At 46.5% G+C, this 23738-nt stretch overlaps 1 protein-coding gene across 1 annotated transcript in view; it reads left to right on the forward strand.

Annotated features, from left to right (window-relative positions):
* The first annotated feature begins 8391 nt into the window (after positions 1-8391).
* LOC122364824 (protein spaetzle 3-like) overlaps positions 8392-23738 on the forward strand; it is a 29517-nt gene continuing 14170 nt past the window's right edge. The window contains exons 1-2 of the mRNA XM_043335582.1: positions 8392-8612; positions 23363-23481. Coding sequence (XP_043191517.1) covers positions 8598-8612; positions 23363-23481 — 134 coding nt within the window. The 5' untranslated portion in view covers positions 8392-8597. The remainder of the gene's footprint in view (positions 8613-23362; positions 23482-23738) is intronic.

The following is a 23738-nucleotide window of genomic DNA, read 5'->3' on the forward strand; positions in this document are numbered from 1 at the left end:
GCAAATCTACCTTTGGTGCCGCCTATTCTTCATCAGCGTCAACAGTGCAACATGTCTAAGGCTAACATAGCCAAATTACAATAGATAAGCATATTTCAGCACTTGTTCCACAATCTACACATTCCAAAGAATGCCGTGAGCAAAAAAGATTAGCACTTTTTGGTCGAAAAATACCACAAAATCAGTCTCAAATACCCCCCTCCTCCCGTAGTGTTTACACAGCGCCGCAGATTCCCGCCCTCACAAACATGGCGGCCAGTCGCACGCACTAAAACACTGCCAATGTCCCATCTAGTCTTTTATATCTATGGTAAATACAATACAATACAATACGATGCCCGAATATGTTCGAAATACGTTTGGAAAACCAGGTCAAGCATGCTTTCCAGTTTCCAATGCTACTTCGAGCTACGGTTTCCGCATATAGTCGGCACATGCTGCTCCATTCGTGCCATAGATTGGAATAACCCATATTCCAATGCAATGATTAGGTGATCCTGGATAATTCGCACGTGACTACTTCGGAATTATGCACAGTCGTATATGATTTAAGCCGGGTTCACACCGGTTTTCCGGTCCGGAAAAATTCCGTCTGCCGGGCCGGCACCAAAATGTTGAAATTGTCGCTAGATGTCAAAAAAGTCGCTAGAACCGGAAAACCGAAAAGTCGAGCCGGAAATGTCATAATCATCAACCATCAAGTACAATAAGTAGGTACCAAGCGATCTCGCGAATTATTTTGAAATCGAACATACTTGTGTGACGGTTTTACAAGTCCCTGATGCAGTTCCACCCAACCGAAAATCATCCATACTTCACTGGTAGGTATATTAGCAAGATTAATACAATTTAACATTTACAGCATGCGGGCTGGGTATCGACAAAAAGACACTAATAAAGTTCAATCGCGCTTTGGCTGTTGTTGGTTTAAAAAACACTTGCGAACAAAGAGGAATTGAGGGCTGGGCAGGGCGCATTAGAGACGGCGAGCTTGAATTACGCTTGCTGATGTAGATGGCTGGGTCTCAAAATCGGTCATCTGACTGTCACTGAACTCTACTGCCATAACCCGCGCCCCGCTGGGGGTCCTAAATTTCCACGCCTTGCTGGTGGGGGTGTTTAACATCCCCCTTTTAACTCGGCTCCTGGGCCACGTAGCGATACGGGGAAGGCGGCGTTCGAAAGAGTGTCAAAATTAATGACGAAATTAATTCGGTCACTTTTTTTGTCAAATCAGAGGTCAGATCACCAGAGGTAATGGAAAGCCGAATTTCACCGATTTTCAGGTCGAATGTCGACGATTTACAACAAGCCAGCGCATAACTTGGCATCAATTTTCTCCCATTGACTTATAATGGGGGGGGGTCACAAAATTGACCTTAGGTCACCGATATCAAAATTCCGAGATAGTTATTTATTTAAATTGTGTACATATGTTGCTCTTATCAATCGCTGAGAGTTTCAAAGAGGTCGGTCGCTCGATGTAGCATATGGAAGACGTTGAAACTTTGTATGAGGTGAGGTCACTTGAAGTGACCTGGTGACCTGACCTTAAGTGACCTTGGTCTACAATTTTTACATGTGCAGAAAAGATGCATGATAAGGTGTGCCAAAAACAGCCGCCGTTTTTTAGATGTTCACGAAAAACCACAGGGAGGGTTCAAATATCCCCACCCCCACCCCCAGCAGGGCGCGGGATAATATCCTTGGCATTCAGTACCATCGTATTTCCTGAATCTTCTACTTGCGATTGAATGGCAAAACTGCCTCCACCCTCCCGAGCTGCTATGTGCCTGTGTAGGAGGGCATCGAGGGCAGAGAAGTGTTGTCAGCGCGTTTTGTAGAAAGTAGATTTCAGAATCTGCTCGGCTGGCTCCACTTCGTAGACGACGGAAGTTAGCAATGCGTACATTGTGCGAGTAGTAAAGTAATCTTGCATTGTGCTACCTGTCCTGCGGCCGGCTCCAGCGCTTGCTAATCTCTTCTGCAGATACTGGCTCCGCTCCTTCTACAACCAGCGCGTCCGCAATGTTGTTCCACAAATTCGCCCTTTTCACCGCTTCCTTATAATATTTATCTTTTTTATTATAAAGTCATGGATATTTTCCAACCAATGAAATTGATTTATAATTTGAAAAGGCCATGAGTCATGTGAAATACAAAAACAGAAATGTAGCTATCACTCCGTTTGAGATGCAAATGTTTTGAAATAAAAATGAAACGCCGTCAAATTTACGCTTGAATTTTATATTCTCGTGAAAAATCGCGAGACTATTAGGGCACCGTTGGTTAAATTGGTCCTGTAGCGCTGAAACATAACATTATTTCCCTCGTGCCTTAATTTCATATCACAAACGGTGGCTATCCGGCAAGGCAAAAGTTGAGATGATTTCAACTTTTTGCCGGACCGGAAAATATGGCTCTCCGGCCTGCCGGACCGGTCAAAAGAAGTTGCCAGATTTGCCGGTTCACACCAGTTTTCAATTTTCCGGCACGGAATTAAGCCGGGTTCACACCGGTTTTCCGGTCCGGAAAAATTCCGTCTGCCGGGCCGGCACCAAAATGTTGAAATTGTCGCTAGATGTCAAAAAAGTCGCTAGAACCGGAAAACCGAAAAGTCGAGCCGGAAATGTCATAATCATCAACCATCAAGTACAATAAGTAGGTACCAAGCGATCTCGCGAATTATTTTGAAATCGAACATAATTGTGTGACGGTTTTACAAGTCCCTGATGCAGTTCCACCCAACCGAAAATCATCCATACTTCACTGGTAGGTATATTAGCAAGATTAATACAATTTAACATTTACAGCATGCGGGCTGGGTATCGACAAAAAGACACTAATAAAGTTCAATCGCGCTTTGGCTGTTGTTGGTTTAAAAAACACTTGCGAACAAAGAGGAATTGAGGGCTGGGCAGGGCGCATTAGAGACGGCGAGCTTGAATTACGCTTGCTGATGTAGATGGCTGGGTCTCAAAATCGGTCATCTGACTGTCACTGAACTCTACTGCCATAACCCGCGCCCCGCTGGGGGTCCTAAATTTCCACGCCTTGCTGGTGGGGGTGTTTAACATCCCCCTTTTAACTCGGCTCCTGGGCCACGTAGCGATACGGGGAAGGCGGCGTTCGAAAGAGTGTCAAAATTAATGACGAAATTAATTCGGTCACTTTTTTTGTCAAATCAGAGGTCAGGTCACCAGAGGTAATGGAAAGCCGAATTTCACCGATTTTTAGGTCGAATGTCGACGATTTACAACAAGCCAGCGCATAACTTGGCATCAATTTTCTCCCATTGACTTATAATGGGGGGGGGTCACAAAATTGACCTTAGGTCACCGATATCAAAATTCCGAGATAGTTATTTATTTAAATTGTGTACATATGTTGCTCTTATCAATCGCTGAGAGTTTCAAAGAGGTCGGTCGCTCGATGTAGCATATGGAAGACGTTGAAACTTTGTATGAGGTGAGGTCACTTGAAGTGACCTGGTGACCTGACCTTAAGTGACCTTGGTCTACAATTTTTACATGTGCAGAAAAGATGCATGATAAGGTGTGCCAAAAACAGCCGCCGTTTTTTAGATGTTCACGAAAAACCACAGGGAGGGTTCAAATATCCCCACCCCCACCCCCAGCAGGGCGCGGGATAATATCCTTGGCATTCAGTACCATCGTATTTCCTGAATCTTCTACTTGCGATTGAATGGCAAAACTGCCTCCACCCTCCCGAGCTGCTATGTGCCTGTGTAGGAGGGCATCGAGGGCAGAGAAGTGTTGTCAGCGCGTTTTGTAGAAAGTAGATTTCAGAATCTGCTCGGCTGGCTCCACTTCGTAGACGACGGAAGTTAGCAATGCGTACATTGTGCGAGTAGTAAAGTAATCTTGCATTGTGCTACCTGTCCTGCGGCCGGCTCCAGCGCTTGCTAATCTCTTCTGCAGATACTGGCTCCGCTCCTTCTACAACCAGCGCGTCCGCAATGTTGTTCCACAAATTCGCCCTTTTCACCGCTTCCTTATAATATTTATCTTTTTTATTATAAAGTCATGGATATTTTCCAACCAATGAAATTGATTTATAATTTGAAAAGGCCATGAGTCATGTGAAATACAAAAACAGAAATGTAGCTATCACTCCGTTTGAGATGCAAATGTTTTGAAATAAAAATGAAACGCCGTCAAATTTACGCTTGAATTTTATATTCTCGTGAAAAATCGCGAGACTATTAGGGCACCGTTGGTTAAATTGGTCCTGTAGCGCTGAAACATAACATTATTTCCCTCGTGCCTTAATTTCATATCACAAACGGTGGCTATCCGGCAAGGCAAAAGTTGAGATGATTTCAACTTTTTGCCGGACCGGAAAATATGGCTCTCCGGCCTGCCGGACCGGTCAAAAGAAGTTGCCAGATTTGCCGGTTCACACCAGTTTTCAATTTTCCGGCACGGAATTAAGCCGGGTTCACACCGGTTTTCCGGTCCGGAAAAATTCCGTCTGCCGGGCCGGCACCAAAATGTTGAAATTGTCGCTAGATGTAAAAAAAAGTCGCTAGAACCGGAAAACCGGAAAGTCGAGCCGGAAATGTCATAATCATCAACCATCAAGTACGATAAGTAGGTACCAAGCAATCTCGCGAATTATTTTGAAATCGAACATAGTTGTGTGACGGCTTTACAAGTCCCTGATGCAGTTCCACCCAACCGAAAATCATCCATACTTCACTGGTAGGTATATTAGCAAGATTAATACAATTTAACATTTACAGCATGCGGGCTGGGTATCGACATAAAGACACTAATAAATGTCAATCGCGCTTTGGCTGTTGTTGGTTTAAAAACACTTGCGAACAAAGAGGAATTGAGGGCTGGGCAGGGCGCATTAGAGACGGCGAGCTTGATATTACGCTTGCTGATGTAGATGGCTGGGTCTCAAAATCGGTCATCTGACTGTCACTGAACTCTACTGCCATAACCCGCGCCCCGCTGGGGTTCCTAAATTTCCACGCCTTGCTGGTGGGGGTGTTTAACATCCCCCGTTTTAACTCGGCTCCTGGGCCACGTAGCGATACGGGGAAGGCGGCGTTCGAAAGGGTGTCAAAATTAATGACGAAATTAATTCGGTCACTTTTTTTGGTCAAATCGAAGGTCGGGTCACCAGAGGTGATGGAAAGCCGAATTTCACCGATTTTCAGGTCGATGTCGACGATTTACAACAAGCCAACGCATAACTTGGCATCAATTTTCTCCCATTGACTTATAATGGGGGGGGGTCACAAAATTGACCTGACCTTAGGTCACCGATATCAAAATTCCGAGATAGTTATTTATTTAAATTGTGTACATATTGTTGCCTTTATCAATCGCTGAGAGTTTCAAAGAGGTCGGTCGCTCGATGTAGCATATGGAAGACGTTGAAACTTTGTATGAGGTGAGGTCACTTGAAGTGACCTGGTGACCTGACCTTAAGTGACCTTGGTCTACAATTTTTACATGTGCAGAAAAGATGCATGATAAGGTGTGCCAAAAACAGCCGCCGTTTTTGAGATGTTCGCGAAAAACCACAGGGAGGGTTCAAATATCCCCCCCCCAACCCCCACCCCCAGCAGGGCGCGGGATAATATTCTTGGCATTCAGTACCATCGTATTTCCTGAATCTTCTACTTGCGATTGAATGGCAAAACTGCCTCCACCCTCCCGAGCTGCTATGTGCCTGTGTAGGAGGGCATCGAGGGCAGAGAAGTGTTGTCAGCGCGTCTTGTAGAAAGTAGATTTCAGAATCTGCTCGGCTGGCTCCACTTCGTAGACGACGGAAGTTAGCAATACGTACATTGTGCTACCTGTCCTGCGGCCGGCTCCAGCGCTTGCTAATCTCTTCTGCAGATACTGGCTCCGCTCCTTCTACAACCAGCGCGTCCGCAATGTTGTTCCACAAATTCGCCCTTTTCACCGCTTCCTTATAATATTTATTTTTTATTATAAAGTCATGGATATTTTCCAACCAATGAAATTAATTTATAATTTGAAGAGGCCATGAGTCATGTGAAATACAAAAACAGAAATGTAGCTATCACTCCGTTTGAGATGCAAATGTTTTGAAATAAAAATGAAACGCCGTCAAATTTACGCTTGAATTTTATATTCTCGTGAAAAATCGCGAGACTATTAGGGCACCGTTGGTTAAATTGGTCCTGTAGCGCTGAAACATAACATTATTTCCCTCGTGCCTTAATTTCATATCACAAACGGTGGCTATCCGGCAAGGCAAAAGTTGAGATGATTTCAACTTTTTGCCGGACCGGAAAATCTGGCTCTCCGGCCTGCCGGACCGGTCAAAAGAAGTTGCCAGATTTGCCGGTTCACACCAGTTTTCAATTTTCCGGCACGGAATTGGCCATTTTTCCGGCCCGGCAGACGGAATTTTGCCGGTCCGGAATCCGGTGTGAACCCGGCAGTAGCGCGACGGTAAATCTTGGAACGTCGTCACATCGTCATTAACCCGCGCACCGACGGGGGTCTGCGCCAACTTAGTACCGACGGGGGGGGGCGGATGACCGCCCCCCCCTGAGATCTCGAGAACGAAGCAAGATAGCGACAAGCGGTAAACGGCATCGGATACGCACGGACAAGGTCTACAATTTTTACTGAGGTCATTTTCAGGTCAGGTCAAAGATGACGTCACAGGGGTCGAAAAAGTCAAAATGGCGGCGCTAGATATGGAGAGGGTTTTTCTCGAATAACTTTCGAAGTAGTCAAGCTAGGAACAAACTAAGGGCATCATCGTGATCCTCTCGTCAATCCGCATCGAATGATATATATGTTGACCTCGAAAGGTCAAGGTCAAAGGTTGACCTCAGGTCACGTGACCTCGAGGTCATCATGTATATCATTCGATGCGTCTTGACGAGCTGAACACAATGAGACCATCCGCGCGGCTGTATCTTGTTCCTGTAAGGAGTTATTGGCAAAAAACCTTTGGTGACCTTTGATGACGTCACATGACCTTACAGCTGCCCAACAGCAAAACAGACATCAAGGTAGTGAAGGTTGATCGTATGTGAAGTCATGTATGGTATATGGGGCCATTCCGACCCGTTTTAGTGGTAAAAACAGGGAGTTGATTTTTCCCCCATTGACTTATAATGGGGAGGTCGCGAAATTGACCTGACCTTAGGTCACCGACATCAAAATTCCGAGATATACAAATTGTAGCTACTAATGACCTAATAACATCCTGCGACTTTCAAAGGCCTCCGACATCTACTGTAGCTCTGGCACGGTGACAAAGTTGCAAAAAAGTGACTTGAGGTTGGGTCATTCAAAGTGACCTGGTGACCTGACCTTAAAAGTTAGGAGGTTCAAACTTGCACACCATGTGTAAAATTGATGAGAGAATAGTCATACCAAATTTCGCGGCGCTACGCGCCGCGGTTTTCCCGCTATCTGCGAAAAACCTCAGGGGGGGGCGGATATCCGCCCCCCCCCGTCGGTGCGCGGGTTAAGTACGTAAATTATGGACGATCGGCAATTACTTCTCTGCACGGATGGGATACCAATTACCAATTACCTATTACCGCTACTCAGCTAAGAGCTACTTTTCGTAATTAACCAGTCAGTAAACTTCACCTTGGATATCCCGCGAAACCTCACAGAATGCATTTCCTGGTGAAAACATCCTGTTCGAAATTAGATAAAGTTATGTGGTAGAAAAAAAAATCAATGTGCATTTTTTTCGGTCAGCTCGCCAATGAAAAGACGCTTATTCTGTATTCAAAATGAATTGAAGACTTCCTGGTAACTTCATCGGCAGTAGTTTCCAAATTGTGAAGTCAATTGACGTCACAGACTCAAGTCCGGATCCGGCCGAGCTTTAAAAGCAGAGGCTTCTGGCGTTCAGACTCATATGAGATTAGTATGCACGGCAGAAACTGTTGTTACATAGCTACTGTGTAAGTCGGGTGTACGAAACTATTGCTACATTGCTTACTGTGTAAGTTAAGCGTATGATACTTCCCAAGGCAGGTCGTGGACTCTCTTTAAAATTCCTTCTGAGCTGGAAATACCTTTATTCACGACGCCATATTATAACACCAATAATTTCATTCAATGGAATCAACGCATTATTAAGGTCGACACTTTACCCGAAAAGAGGTCAATTGCGATGAAGTTGGAAAAAAAGTTTTTTTGACCTGTCAAAGCCGGTTGAAGGACCGGTGAATCTGGAGCTGACGAGCTGCCGCCCGTCACTGGTGCCGGACCTTGTGACGTCACTGCTGCAGGATTTGATGACGTCACTGGATGTAGCGTGAGAGGCGGTCTGGGATTACCGCTCTGGGAGGAGAGAGGGGGGAGAGGGCGGGAGGCTGGCCGGCGGGAGCGGATCAGTCGGTGGCGGTGGCGGACGGCGGCGGGTGCGGAGAGAGAGAGCGGGCAGAGGAGCGGAGGAGAGGGGAGCAGAGGTCACTGACGTCACCAACGCCAGCTGCTCAAGGTCAGCTAAGGTCATCAGAGTCCATCCAAGGTCACCGACGGACCGTCGATTGTCAGTGAAAGTTTCACAAAATTATCTACCGGAGGTGGAAGGCAGGGATCCAGATCAAGATGCAAACGTTACTGGTGAGTAGCCTTCGCTGAATTGGGAGACCAGTTACAAATTTGCTACTTTTCAGACATTTTCTGTAGCATTCGTGAGAGATTACGCAGTTTTTGCTTACCTACCACTTGTAATTGTTCTTTAGAACACCTCAGCCCTCACACATTTTATCGAAGCGTGATACCAAAGGGCACAAACTGGCTTTTTACTCTTTTTTGCAATTTACCCATTGCAGTGGAGCCAGGCTTTCGAACTAAAGCATGTTCATTGTTCATTGCCAAAAAAAAATATTGCCAAATACTTTTGACTCTTTGATTGGCGCGCCAAATTACCAGTAGGGGAAAGTGGGGTAAGACAGGCACCTTAACTTTGGAGCCATTTTTCGGCCGGTTAGAAACATCATAGAAACGGGAAACTGAGTGAAAACCTTTTTCAGACATTTAACTTCCATTTGCCAGAAGATGAGACTTCGACCTGACTACTTTTGCAAAACCTTGCAAAAACCCGTCTTATCCCACCCCATGGGGTAAGACGATCACATGGGTAGGGCAAGACGGCCAGCTTCTTTCACCGACTAGCACAGCTCGCAACAAATGCCTGAGATTAGCCGCATTAATTCAGTCGCTCGTTGGTCTCAAGTGCTTCGGAAATGGCAGTATACGAGATTCGTGCAGAAGGCGTATGCTTGTATATAGGCCGTAGTTCAGAAGCCATGTAGAACCGTTTTTCACATTCATTATTCGAGAATAAACTGTGCCGGAGGAATATTACTAACATGTCTGTGAGCATCGGAATCGAACAGATTCTTATTAGAAATGCTTCTTTTTTTCCTACAGCAACAAAAATATTTTCACAATTGCAGACCCATTGGTACCATATGTACCTAGTTGCCCGTCTTACCCCAACCTTAATGTCAGAAGTTCAGCACGATTTTTCTCTGTGGACAATTTGATGGAGACAAAGCAAATCCGCGGTAAATGAACACTGGTGGCATATGTGTGTACCACAAGTGATTGCGAGTTTTTAACTCTATAGTGCTGCACACAAAAGCTTGCACAATACATTATGGATGTTTTCAATGAAATGAGTGTTTTAAAGAAATCAAAATAAAAGATTATCGACTTAGCACAAATTTACCAGACTTCAATGGTGGTGTGCAGTGGGAAAGGCAATTCTGGTCCTAATTTTTCTCGCTCGTAGCGCTATTGGTTTGGTCTGCAGAAGGGGTGCCCGTCTTACCTACCCTGACCGTCTTACCCCACTTTCCCCTACCTAATGCCGGCATTTTTTAAGGTTAGCTCCTCGCGCTTCCTCTTTATGTATTTATGTTTTGTTATCCCCCAAGTAGCTTCGGTAGCATCGTCCGGGAGGCTTTACCACTCATGTTAGCCTTTCGAGAACTCATCAGAACAGATCGCCACGTGCAGAAATGTGCCGACCTCTGACAACTTCGTCAGCATTTAACCCGCGCCCGGCTGGGGGTCCTGGATTTCCACGCCCTGCTGGGGGGGGTGTTTGAACACCCCCCCCCCCTTCTAACTCGGCTCCTGGGCCACGTAGCGATACGCGGAAGGCGGCGTTCGAAAGAGCGTCAAAAATAATGAGGAAATCACTTCGGTCAATTTTTGGTCAGGTCAAAGGTCAGGTCACCAGAGGTCATTGAAGGCAAAATTTCGCCGATTTCCAGGTCGAATGTCGACAATTTCCAAGAAGCCAACGCATAACTCGGGAACCAATAGAGCTACAGCGCCGCGGAAAAGCGCATTCGATAGCCCTATTAACGCCCTTTCTGGGTAATTCTCTCAGATTTCACCTAACGTCAACGGTTTTGCCTGCAGGGGGCAAAAACTGCAAAATACCCGATTTTTTCGGAAACAGTTTTTCTGCAATAACTTTTGACCCAAGCCTTGTACGAGCTTACTTTTACCGGCATCGTGTTCCTCTCGTCAAGACGCATCGAATGAACTATAAGATGACCTTGAAAGGTCAACTTGAAAATTTGACCTCAGGTCAAGGTCATGACCTGACCGGAAAGGGTCATGCTGCATATCAGTCGATCCGTATCGTCGAGCTGAACACATCTAAGGCGTTTTCATCGCTCTAGCATGCCTCTATCAAAAGTTATTTGCGAAAAACTGTTAGATGCCATTCGTGACCTAAGATGACCTCAGGGCATAAACAGGGGTCACGGACACCATTTTCATGTTCAGTGTGTCTCAACTACTTGTAATTTAGTGTTTGGGAGTGTTTATAATGTCTTTCGTCCAAAGGAGGCGCATTTCAATTTTCTCCCATTGACTTATAATGGGGAGGTCGCAAAATTGACCTGACCTTAGGTCACCGATATAAAAATAAAATTCTGACATATACATTTTGTACATGCTATTGGTCTTAGCAATCGCTGAAAGTTTCAAAGCGATCGGTCACTCGGTGTAGCTATGACAGACATTGAAACTTTTTATGAGGTGAGGTCACTTCAAGTGACCTGGTGACCTGACCTTGAATGACCTTGGTCTGAAATTTTCACAACATGTGTAGAATCGATGTATGATAAGGTGTACCAAAAACGGGAGCGCCGCCGTTTTTGAGATATTCGCGAAAAACCACAAGGGGGGGTGTTCAAACACCCCCCCCCCCCCCAGCAGGGCGCGGGTTAACCGTTATTCATAGCTACTTATTCCAGTCTTCTAACATTCCCTTCATTCTCCGCATTTCACAATTTTCCTCGGGTAAAGTCAGTCGTGCTCGTATCTCGGACATCTACCGCCATCCAGTGACTAATGGTAGCGCCCTGAACTGGCCTTTCCGATATCCTGGCGGTGCAATGGCAGCCGCCCGTCACGACTTCTGACCGCGAGGAGCGGCGGGGTGAGCTGTGGGGAGACACCTACTTAGTGCGGCGCCGCTGGAACGGCTGCCCAGTGCACGTGACACAGGGCGGCTGGGTGTGTGAGGAATGGGGAGACACCGCAGGTCCCCACTGCGGCGTCACTGGAACGGTTGGACGTGAGTGTGACAACCGCTAAAAGACGGTTGAGCGGGACACAGTCACTGGAGCTATGACGTCTGGACTATGACGTCATGAGCGGCTAGTTTTGATGACGTCACCGGGACAACTTTCTGTGACAGTTTTTTTGCCAGATTGATTGCGTGTGGTCACTAAAATTGAAGCAAATGTGCAATGTGCATGTTATGCAGGATAATAAACGCTCTACCCTTTTTGAGGAGAAAGTCATGGTAGAAGTTTTCACGACGGAATAGCGGATACCTAATTTCTATTTGGTCCGTTGATACCTCAGGAACTTTAGTAGTTCTTTATAGTAGGTTTTCCACCTTTCGAACGAGTGGCCCGTTACTTTGCTGTTAAAGGGACTGTCCCACCTTAAACATGGGGTTTGAGTTGAGATAGTCAAGTTTGCGGCGAGGTTCAGAAACCACTATCTATCTAGGTTGCAACCCCCGCGGCCTCTTGGTGTTGAAGAAATTCGTTCCCTTCATTTGAAAATGGGCCTTGTACAAGGCCCTATCTTCAACATGGAGCGACCGTTAGTGTGACGTCACCTCGTTTAGTCATTCTGATTTAAATGGGTTTGTTCGTTGAAAAATCGCTTAAAACTTGGTCTGAACTTTGTTGTGGTGCCCACAGAGTAAAAAGAATCAGCTTTATGACAGTAATGTGGCCTGGGGAAGGAGGTAATTTTGGGCTGTGACGTCACATATTTGAAAGTTTGTGTTTGGAATATGGGAAGCCTAAGATGTTTAATGAAAAATAAATGCCAGAACCGTGTTCCTGGTCATCCAATCTATAAAGTCGGGCACAATTTAACTGGTTTTAACAACATTTTAGAAGGTGGGATAGTCCCTTTAAACATTACACTAATTTATTTTATCTCAGGGTTTACCGCTCACGTATACCAAAAGGGTACGCACGCTTATGAAATTCTCAAATCTATATAATGCTACTACAATTATTAGAAAATATACTGAGCTGCCAGCTGAGGTTGACCGAGCTCTCCCAATTCCACGCTGGCTTGGCTTTGGAACCGCAGCAGACGGCGGAGGTCAAGGTCACTGCTAAGGCGGCGGAGGGTTTGTTGCGCCCGGGCACCACCAGGGCGCACGCAGTGTCGGACCGCTGAAACAGAAGCCATGTGGTGGGTATCTAGTTCATGCTTTGATCCCTTAAAGTCGAAATGTGGGCTACTAGAACTGTAAATTGAATCGTTTCCCAGCCACCCTTCACAAGTGGGACACACATGGGCGCTAATTGGATACCAAACTGGGAGTCATTTGGGCTGCCCACCAAGGACCCAGTTGGGCATGTCATGGGCGTCCAACTGGGTCCCATCTGGGCACCCCTGACGGGGCCCATGTGGGGCCCAGCTGAGACCTGTATTGAGCAGCATATGGGCTTGCCCAATTGGGACCCAGCTGGGAATAAATGGGTCCCACACGGGCTTTCCCAGATGGAACTCATATTGATGTCTCACGTATGCAAATAATCCCACAAGGGTTTTAACCCTCGCATGTGTAGGGGGGGGGGTCGGATGGACCCCCCCCCCCATGGTTTTTCGCGAATAACTCGCGTAAAAAGCGGCCGATCGCGACGAAACTTTCAGTACCCTCGCATTGATCAATTTGACACCTACCCTGAAAATTTCATGACCCTGACCCAAATGACCTTTGACCTGTGACCTCTTTTCCGAGACCATGTTTGGCCGGAATCGCGATTTCGCGTATGTCGGCTCGCACTAGCCGCGTGTTTGCAAGCTTTTCGTGGTTTCAAACGTTCAAACATGTGATTTGATGTTACTCCCGTGTGCGTCAAGGTCACCTGAAGGTCAGGTCAGGTCATTGACCTTTGGTGACCTCGGGTGACCTCGGGTCACTTTTTCGAGTTTTACATGTTTCTAGGCTAGTTTTTGGAGCTGAATTCGAATTTAGCAACCATTTGAACATTTACGAAGTAGTTTTGGTGACTTCGTAACATGTTACGAAGCTGTCCGAGGCGGTTGACACGTATTACGAATACCCGTCACAACCCCTACCGGTTGACCTGACCTGACCTGACCCGACCTGGTCTAAATGCTTAAAGACATCATCTCTGATCAAAACTAACACGATATTCGTGATCAGCACCCCGGAAAACCACATAGCAGCCACACTTTACGACTTTCTAACAGGTCCCGATTTTCCCGGTTTTCGGGTCATTGACCTGACCTGGAAGGTCACCTGATGACCTAGGACCTTAAAATTGGGTATCATCGGCTTCCTCTCGTGACGGGCAACACGCTCGTTTTTTCCGCGAAGCTCTAGCTCGATCAGGGGCCAAACGGCAAGGGGGGGGTCCAACCGACCCCCCCCCTACACATTAGAAGCTGGCAAACGCCGCACACATGCGAGGGTTAACTGGGATTTGGGACCCAGCTTATATCGTCCATTATTTCCGCGTGAGTCCCTTAGAACACTGTAATCACACGTGGGAGGGTTCACCCTTTGCCTCTCACTAGATCTCCAGAGATATTCGAACTCAAGACCCTTGGAACGTCAAAGTCAGTTGATCCAATGACGCAAGCATTGCTGAAGCAGTTGGCGGGACCGGTGCCGCGTCTGCCACTGCCGTCAGTATAGGGCCGGTGATAAGTTTCCCTCGCTGCCGTCAGTATAAGGCCGGTGATACTTCCCCCGCCGCCGTCGGTAGGGCCGGTGATACTTCCCCCGCCGCCGTCAGCAGGTGATCCGTGATACTTACCCCGCTGCCGTCGGTCGGGCCGGTGATACTTCCCTCGCTGCCGTCGGTAGGGCCGGTGATACTTCCCCCGCCGCCGTCAGTAGGTGATCCGTGATACTTACCCCCCTGCCGTCAGTAGGTGATCCGTGATACTTACCCCCCTGCCGTCAGTAGGTGATCCGTGATACTTACCCCCCTGCCGTCAGTAGGTGATCCGTGATACTTACCCCCCTGCCGTCAGTAGGTGATCCGTGATACTTACCCCGCTGCTGTCAGTAGGTGATCCGTGATACTTACCCCGCTGCTGTCGGTAGGGCCGATGATACTTCCCCCGCCGCCGTCAGTACGGCTGGTAATACTTCCCCCGCCGCCGTCAGTAGGTGATCCGTGATACTTCTCCCGCTATCGTCAGTATGATACTTCCATCGCTGCCGTCAGTAGGTGATCCGTGATACTTACCTCGCTGCCGCGTTCTCCCGCGGTGGGACTGGTGCTGCGCAGTGCGCGGCACAGGAAACATGCAAGGACGCTTTCCACTTCTTGTATGCACGAATGACTGCAAAACTCTCCATTCACTAAGCCGCACTTGCAGGAGGTCTGTGCACTAGGTATCGTTCCCAGCCATGACCTTCTGCTGTGCATGACGGAGATTGCTGAACTCGGGGTATGGTGAGTGAAGGGTAGGGCGAATTATGGTATATATTTTTGGTATAACTACTAGAAAAGCTATACGTAGTCGAGGCTGCTACATATTTAATTCAAACTAGAATACGATAGCACTCATGTTCGGCAATATGCACCAGGCATACGTTGTAACGTGCACATTTCTATTTTCCCATACCTGCTACATTGCATGATTAAATCGAGACATCCAGGCATTTTAATCGCACGTGCACTGTACCACACTTTTCAAAGTTTAATGCAGTGCTTTAATATTGCCAGCCGTGTGGTTCAAGGGGTGTGGTTAAACGCGTTGAACCACACGGCTGCTGACGTCACTATCAATTATAGTTGTGGGCTTTTTGGCAGGTATGGGAAATACCTTCCAGCCCTAAGGCCGGGAATTCAATAAATGTCACCTCGCTTTTTTAGCGAAAAGCACCTCGGGCCTAACGGCCCTCGGAGTTTTCGCTAAAAAACCTCGGTGACATTTATTGAATCATCCCGGCCCCGGGCAGGAATATATTAAAATTTATGTTTTTCACCGGCATCCCACACACCGCTTATAGACATTTCATAAAATGCCGGATTTCAGCCGATGCCTACGCCGTCGCCATCTGTTTCCATGGGGAAGGGAAGAATCACTCATGTGTGTGTCACTCTGGGTCTAGGTGTCACTCTGGGCATCAGAGTGTCTAAACTCTGGAAGTCTGGACATGGGGTCACTTTGGAGTGTCACGATAAGAACACCGTAAAAATACATACTCCGGTATGCATCGTTATGTTCTCCTTTCGTGGCTTACGGATTATATTGCGGTAAGACTTTCCAGTTTTTTTTTTTTTTGCTGTTTGCTCATTTCGGATAATCTTCCCTGCCACGGTACCGTGATTTAGAAAAAAATGCTACTGGAGTACTCCCGCAGGTATTATCTTCTGTATTATAGCTATCAGTACCTCACATCCCCCCGATTATCTGTTTATCGTGATGATGGCTGCTGCTTATTCTGTGATATTACGGCCGTTTTTAGACAGGGAATTCACGTACCGCATTCCAGACCCCTCCGCAGATCAGCTGAGCGTTAAAATCCACCTCTGAGCACTACATCGGCATCTTTACCGCTCGGCCCACTGAGCTGCTCTCGGCTCATATCCCGCGCCCCAGTGGCGGTCTCAGCCAACTTCGCCCTAGTGGGGGGGGGGGGGGGGGGCATATGTTACCACCCACCTCCAACTAAAAAACTAAGAGGGCTAGAAAGACGCAGTAAAAAGCAGTCGATAGCTCTCAATGCGTACGTTTGAAAGTATTTCGGTCATTTTTCACATTAAAGCAATATTGGGGTCACCAGAGGTCATCAAAGGTCAAAATTTGCCAATTGTCATTATATTTTTTTCAGAAATCATGCCGCTATCTCAGGAACTATGGTAGCTAAAAAAACGCATTGGAAAATAATCGATAGCTTTTGAACTCTTCTTTTGATAACGTCATTATCAAAATTGACCTCAGGTCAACGGTTTAGCCTCCAGAGGGCAAAAACTCCAAAATAGCTATTTTTACGAAAAGTGTTTTTCGACAGTAACTTTCGACTACAAAAAGTCACGACATTTCTACTGCCAGAATCGTGTTCCTCTCGCCGAGACAGTCGAATGAACTATAATTTGACCTTGAAAGGTCAACTTGAAAATTTGACCTCAGGTCAAGGTCATGACCTGACCGGAAAAGGTCATGTTGCATATCAGTCGATGCGTCTCAACAAGACAAACACAATGAGACCATCCCCAGCGTTCTATCTCTTTCCAATCGCGAGTTATTGGCAAAAAAAAAACTATTTGTAGCCTCTAATGACCTCGGATGACCTTTCTAGAGGCTATCAGCAAAAATGACACCTTGGTCATCACGAGTGATCTAAATCATTGTGATTCTGAAATATTTGGACTGTTCCTATGCGTACACACGGATCTAGAGGTATTTTCATTTTTCTCCATTGACTTGTAATGGAAAGGTCACGCCACTGACCTGACCTTAGGTCACGGATATAAAAAATCCGAGACATACAAATTGTAGGCACCCATAACAGCATGCAATCCACCAAGTTTAAAACCTTTCTGACAGACACTGCAGGCTGGACAGGATTGCAAACTTTTTTAGGCTTGGTCAGTTAACTTGACCTGGTGATCTGACCTGACATGACCTGGGGTCAAAAATTTCACACATTGTCCAAAATTGATGTACCAAAAGCTACCCCAAGCGGCGCGGCGCTACGCGCCGCGGTTTTTTATTCACACGCAAAAAACGCGACAGGGTGGTAACATATGCCCCCCCCCCCCACTGGGGCGAAGGTTGTACAGCTGCTTATGTCAGGACTCGGCGGGCGGCGGAGAAACGTCCAAAGCTGCGCGGCCGCTTCCTCCGGAGTCCGGAGGTAGTTATGCATTTCCTCGCTACGTTACCACATTTCAGTTGGAAATGTAGCTCGATAATGGCAGCAAAGCAAATGCGCACGGAAAGAACCGACGCGATCAGTTGACGAGGAGGAAAAGGTTCTACCTATGCAGTGAAATGTATGTTCCCAGTACCTCATATAGGGCAAAAATACACCTTCATGCGTACTACCTACTTACAAAGTATGCCGAAATCTTTAATGATATGCGAAAAGCCCACTTACTTGAGTGTATAGTGTGTACACTCGAATGTACTTGAAAACTAGAGAAAAAAACGCACCAGAGTACAATTGGATCATTGGAAACTCGCTGCAACAGTTGTTACCGCGACTTTTGTGACAGAACCAAGCGTTTCGCCGGAAATGATAACATGTTTTTATAATCCATGCGGTAATGCGAGTCCTTCATCTCAAGGCATGTCGATCTGATTACTGCGGGACGCTACTTATTTCGCTGCAGTATCTGTGACTGGCACGGCTTATTTCGCTGCAGTATCTGTGGATGGCACGGCTTATTTCGCTGCAGTATCTGTGACTGGTACAGCCCGGCCGTAACTGCAGCTCGCCGCAGTCATGACTCTGTATAAACTGAGGCTCAGAGCTCCCGTGCACAGGACTTAGAGACTGCACGGAACTCGGAGCTCCGTGTCGTCATATGACCTGAGAGCTCTGTGATTATCAGCGGCTCCGGGCCGCGCTGAGCGGCTTAGGGCCGGCGCCGGGACCTGTTTTTGGCGCTCCTTCCGTGTGGTACGGTCTGATCACCCTCCGGGGCGGATTTCACTATCGTTGTCATTGTGGAACTAAGGAGCAGGAAGGTTTTGTTCGAACAGTCGGGATATATTTCTAGCATTTTTTTTTTCAATCGTGGATATCTAACTTCTGTTCTTTCCGAATCTAGCCGTTTAAAAAACACACTCACACTTTCACATCAAATCGCCTCTTTTTGCAGCACTATACATTGCTTTTTAACCACTGTTCTCTATCCGATAGTTTAACCTGTGACTATTTTGTTTGCGTGGATTGAAGTAGCCTAGAAATGCTGACGGAGATAAGAACAGCGGCCAATTCAACAGCATGTCAACAACGAAAGCTGTTGATTGTCGGTAACCGCACGATTAGACACATACATGTCCGACGTCCGGCCCATGACTGAGAGATGGCCGACAGATGAATTTTTACCCATTTAATACGGCAGTCGCGAGACCGTTATCTGTTGATAACGGGCGTTATCTTTAGTTAAACCCGTAACGTAGCTCAGTTGGTAGAGCATCGGACTCCCGGTAGTGAGAGCCGGGTTCGAGACGCTCCGGCGCTCGATATTAGAGACTCCTGACGGGGATGGTCTGCGGTTGATGGGAGCAGCCGCAGCCAGTTGAAGTCAGTTGAGTGGGACAGGCCGTGTCCGGCTTTGAAGGGCACGTTAAACTTTGGCATCTAAATTCTAACGTTACCCGGAATTGCGCGATCGGACGGTAGGGGTCGGGGTCTACGCAACAAGCTCTGCTTAGCGTTGGCTCCGGCTCTGTCAATCCGTCCATTCAAACATTCGAGCTAAATTTATATTAAAAAAAAAAACGCTGTCGGCATCGTATGCTCCATACTCAAGTGTTGGCTGTTTATCGGCCGGCCGTCTCTCTCTCCCTTATGTCCTATTCACCTTCCAGGCGATCGTTAAGAGAGGAGACGGTCGACAAGGTACATAAGTACGTACGGAAATGCAGGTAGATAAAGAGCAGCGCAGATGGTTGGAGGGGGTGGGTGGAGGAAACGTGCTCAGCAGCGACCGCTGCTGGTCCGCTTCACTCGCCCGGGCCGCGTTGAGTGGATCTCAGCCGTCCCACTTGCGGCTGGCTTACCAGTGAGGCGTCACGAACCCTCCGGCGAGGTCAGGTCGGGTCAGTGCTCGACAGTGCCGGCCGGCGCGGCGTGGCTCTAGAGGCCAACCGCGGATACGCGTTTGAGCAAGGATGCAGCGTTACCGTTAACTGGTATAAAACAGATCCCGCAAAAAAATCATGTTTAAAATTGGATAAAAATGATAACGTCAGAATTTGTTACCTGCAATTAGGAGGAACATGAGTTGTATTAAGAAAAACGATTTAAATGTTAACCCGCGCATGACTGGGGGGGAAGGGGCTCTACAGAGCCCCCCTTCCGTTTTTCAGCAATATCTTCTAAACCCTTTAACGGATCGACACGAAACTTGCCGTACCTTCAAAGGCATCAATTTGAAACCTTGTGATAAAATTTCAACTTTCTAGCTACCATAGTTTGACCGGAAATGACGTCAGAGTGACGTCATGTCGGCCGATTTTCATGCAAAACACTGAATTACGGCAAACGCTCTCAAGAGCTCAGTTTTAAAAGCTAGATTCATTTTCTTTGCATGAGTGGACTACAAATATACGTAGCTATCAAACTGCTATCTCGAATTTTCGATATTTTGAAAATTTTGAAAAATATGTATTTACAATTACAAAAAATATATATTTTTTATCTTTTCAAAAAGTTTTTGACTTTTCGCAAAAACCGGAACATATGTGATAGAACACACACTGAGATGAACTACATTTGCAAGTTTTAGCCCAATATCTTCAAAAATAGCCAAGTTATTCGCATTATTGTCAAAATTTTACAATTTTATGTTTTTTTTTCAAATCCATTTTTTTGACGTCGTACAGCAATATCAATGGCACCATTGTGTTACTGAGCTCAAACTGTATCTGATAGGCACCTTTTTTTTTGTTGAAAAATTTCATTTTCAAAATTTGACCTTTTGTGACCTGAAAGTGACATGACCTCCGGTAAATTCAGCTGAAGATGACCTCAAATGACACAGACGACACTATTTTCGAAATCTACGAGTAAAATGGACCATAAAACATGCGTCACGTGACCGATACATGATATACAATTTTCGTGAACTAGGATGACCTGACCTTGACCTTAAAAATTCGAAGTAAAAGTTCTGTAACCTCAGGGTATCTAAGGCACCCGTCAAAGAGTGTGTAAACCAAAAATGAGCCTGATCGGACCGGCCGTCCGGTGGTCAGAGCCTAAATTGTGAACTAGCAAAAATGTCGATAATTTTTACTTTGACCTGACCTGTGACGTCATCGGTGACCTCAAGGTCAATGAAAATAGGTTTCTCGACAGTTTTTTTTCCAGGGCTATCAGACGCCGTTTGAATTTTGACGATCGGCCCAGTAGTTTCGGAGATAGGAGGGGGGGGGGGCTCTGGAGAGCCTCCCCCCCCCGTCACTCGCGTTATGGAAAATACCCCAGTCATGCGCGGGTTAATAAATCCTGATAAGCACGCTGTGCTGAGCTTTTTTGCCTTTTCATTACAATCGCCCGTAGCCGCACAAAGATGAAAAATAAAACGATGCCAACGCCCAACATCAACAATTCAACAGCACAAATAATTGGTTTGCCATTGCACCCCGCGCCCCTAACATCGGCACACTGTGCCTGCACAGTTAAGCGGTTGTTAGCGAACACGAATATATTGTTTGACATTTGGAGCCTTTTTGCGTCAATCCATCTCTGGGAATATTCGGCCTGAATCTCATTGCAGTCTAACAGTCCTACCCAGAAACAGCGGTGCAGCCTGGGGGGCCAAAGTAGGATATCGGACAAAAGTTCCCGGGTTAGAAAACTCAGGTTTGTGCTGCTTCCTGTAAGTGTAGGTTATAAATAGATTACGGAACTACCTGTTCCTAAATAGGTTCTCTAACAGTGGGTATCCGGAAACATCTTGTTGGCTGAATATGGTATCCGATAAGGTGATAAGAGTATTCGTGAGGCGCAATATGTCTGCGGTTTTAAAAGATAGTTTCGGAAATAAGCAGTCAATTCATCCCTAATGTTGGTTTCCTGACTACTTTTATCTCGTGGCAACGAACACACGATAGGAGAAACACCTCATTTCCCATTCCCAATCTGCTGATGTGAAACTTTGCACTGTCTGCACCGTTTACTATTCTATGTAATTTCGCACTGAAAAGGGCTCCTCAGTGGGGGTGGAAAAATTTGCCATCATTTAAATAATAATACATGCCATGTACCATTTAAGCTCTGAAAAGTTAACCATTAATTCATCAACCTGAGTAAAAGTATATAAGATGACTAAAGTACCACTTAAGTGTTCATATAGTTCACGGATGATATATACGAGAAAGGAAAGAAAATGTTTGAATATAATGCCGCTTTGCGCATAGTAGGTACAGCAGACAGAACGGCGCAGAAATGACTTCAATTGGCAAAATACCGGTGAATAAAAAAGAGGACATGTGAAGCATCCCCGTGCTTCCTAGATTATATAGTTTTGCGAAAAAAAAACGCAATCTGAAGCATCGCAAGCTGGAGGATGCCTTTTTTGGGAGCCATGCCCCCGCCGGAACGTCCATTGCCACCTTTCTGGGCCCAGCGGAGCTGGAAAGGTAACATAGCTGAGCACCGAATCTGTAATTCGTTTTTTTTTCAGAAGTGGTTCGCATCAAGGTAATTATCCCGACAGGCGGTGGGCCTCCCGGCCACCTTCCGCGCGGTGGGGGGGGGGGCATTTCCCCCCCCCCCCGTATCTCCGAAACTACTGGACGGATCCGGAAGATTCAAACGGCGTTTGATAGCCCTGTCAAATTTGTTGAAGGAAACCAAATTTCATTGACCTCAGGGTCACCGATGACGTCACAGGTCAGGTCAAAGATAAAATGTTTCACCGTTCACGGGGCTTCTAGGGAAAGCGCTATAACATCGAGTAAAACGCATTTTGTCGAAAATCAGCGATAGGGCGTCGGTTTTCTAGTACATATGTTGCTATTAGAGGTCACTGGTCATACCAGGTCAGGTCACAGGTCAGGTCACCAAGGGTCAGCTCATGAACCCAACTTTACTAAGGTTGTGCGATGCATGTTTTATGGCCAGTTTTTCATTTCCAACTGAATGGTGTTGGTTATAAGACAATCAGGTACGGTTTAGGTCACTTTCTGGTGGAGGTCAGGTCAAGGTCAGTTAAAAAAAGGTCAAATTTCAAAGTTGATATTTTTGCATAAAATAGGTATTGATTCGATGCAGCTGGTCACGGGGAGTCTAATGGTGGTCTTTGTTTTGCGCTACGAGGTCTTGAATTGCTAAAAATTGAGTTTGAAAATTTGACATCATCAATTTTGAACAGTTTTTTTTTCGCTATAACTTGGCCCAAAAAAGAGGTATCGATCTCAAACTTGGTATGTAGATAGAAGGCGGTAGGGACTATCACATATTTTCCGGTTTTATTGAAATTCAATTTTTTTGGATTTTTAGGCTATTATATTAAAAAAATATATTTTTTTTTATTTTTGGGGTCAAAATCCAAAAATGTAAAAATCCAATATCGCAGTTTTGTGGCCCTCCAAATTCTACACCTTTTATGCTGAAACATTTTTCTGTATCTCTAAAGCTGTAGGCCTGACAGCTCTTCTTGCGAAACCTTTTTTGTCGAAAATGGCACAAATGACGTCACTCTGACGTCATTAGCGTCCAACCTATCATCGCCTTTGGAAAATTTTTGGTCACAATGTTCAATAGCTGTTCACGGGAGGGTACCGAAAGTTTGGTGACGATCGGCGCAGCGGTTCTCGAGATATATCGAAAAAAAACTAAACGGGGGGCAAAAAAAAATGCCCCCCCACCGCCTGGAAGGTTATTGGAGCTGTCACGTGTGTTTTGGCAAATTATGCGTCTGGCCTAGCAATTCCAACAGGCAACAGCAAAAAAAGAAATTCAGTTTTTGCTCGGTGAATACGTGACGGTTGTATCTACCAGAATGACCAGAATACATATGATGACGTCACTCGATGCAGCTGGCACCAAATGTTCTTACGCTGGCAAAAAGCGGCAACTGAGTGCCACCTAGACCTAGATTGCCACACACCTGAGTGACGGGCCCGCCCTTCCACAGGTGCTCGTCTCGCTGTACCTGATGGTGGACAGGGGGAGGTCGTTCTCAGTGGCCGACCTGCCCTGCGTCCAGCGGCTCAACCAGCTGTACTGCAAGCACCAGGGACCGCTCTACCCGGCGTAAGTACAGGACCAGGGAGCGCTCTACCCGGCGAAAGTACAGGACCAGGGACCGCTCTACCCGGCGAAAGTACAGGACCAGGGACCGCTCTACCCGGCGTAAGTACAGGACCAGGGAGCGACTCAACCAGCTGTACTGCAAGCACCAGGGACCGCTCTACCCGGCGTAAGTACAGCACCAGGGACCGCTCTACCCGGCGTAAGTACAGGACCAGGGACCGCTCTACCCGGCGTAAGTACAGCACCAGGGAGCGCTC

This window comes from Amphibalanus amphitrite, unplaced genomic scaffold, assembly GCF_019059575.1.
Source record: "Amphibalanus amphitrite isolate SeventyFive unplaced genomic scaffold, NRLGWU_Aamphi_draft 000701F_arrow, whole genome shotgun sequence".
Classification (NCBI taxonomy): domain Eukaryota; kingdom Metazoa; phylum Arthropoda; class Thecostraca; order Balanomorpha; family Balanidae; genus Amphibalanus; species Amphibalanus amphitrite.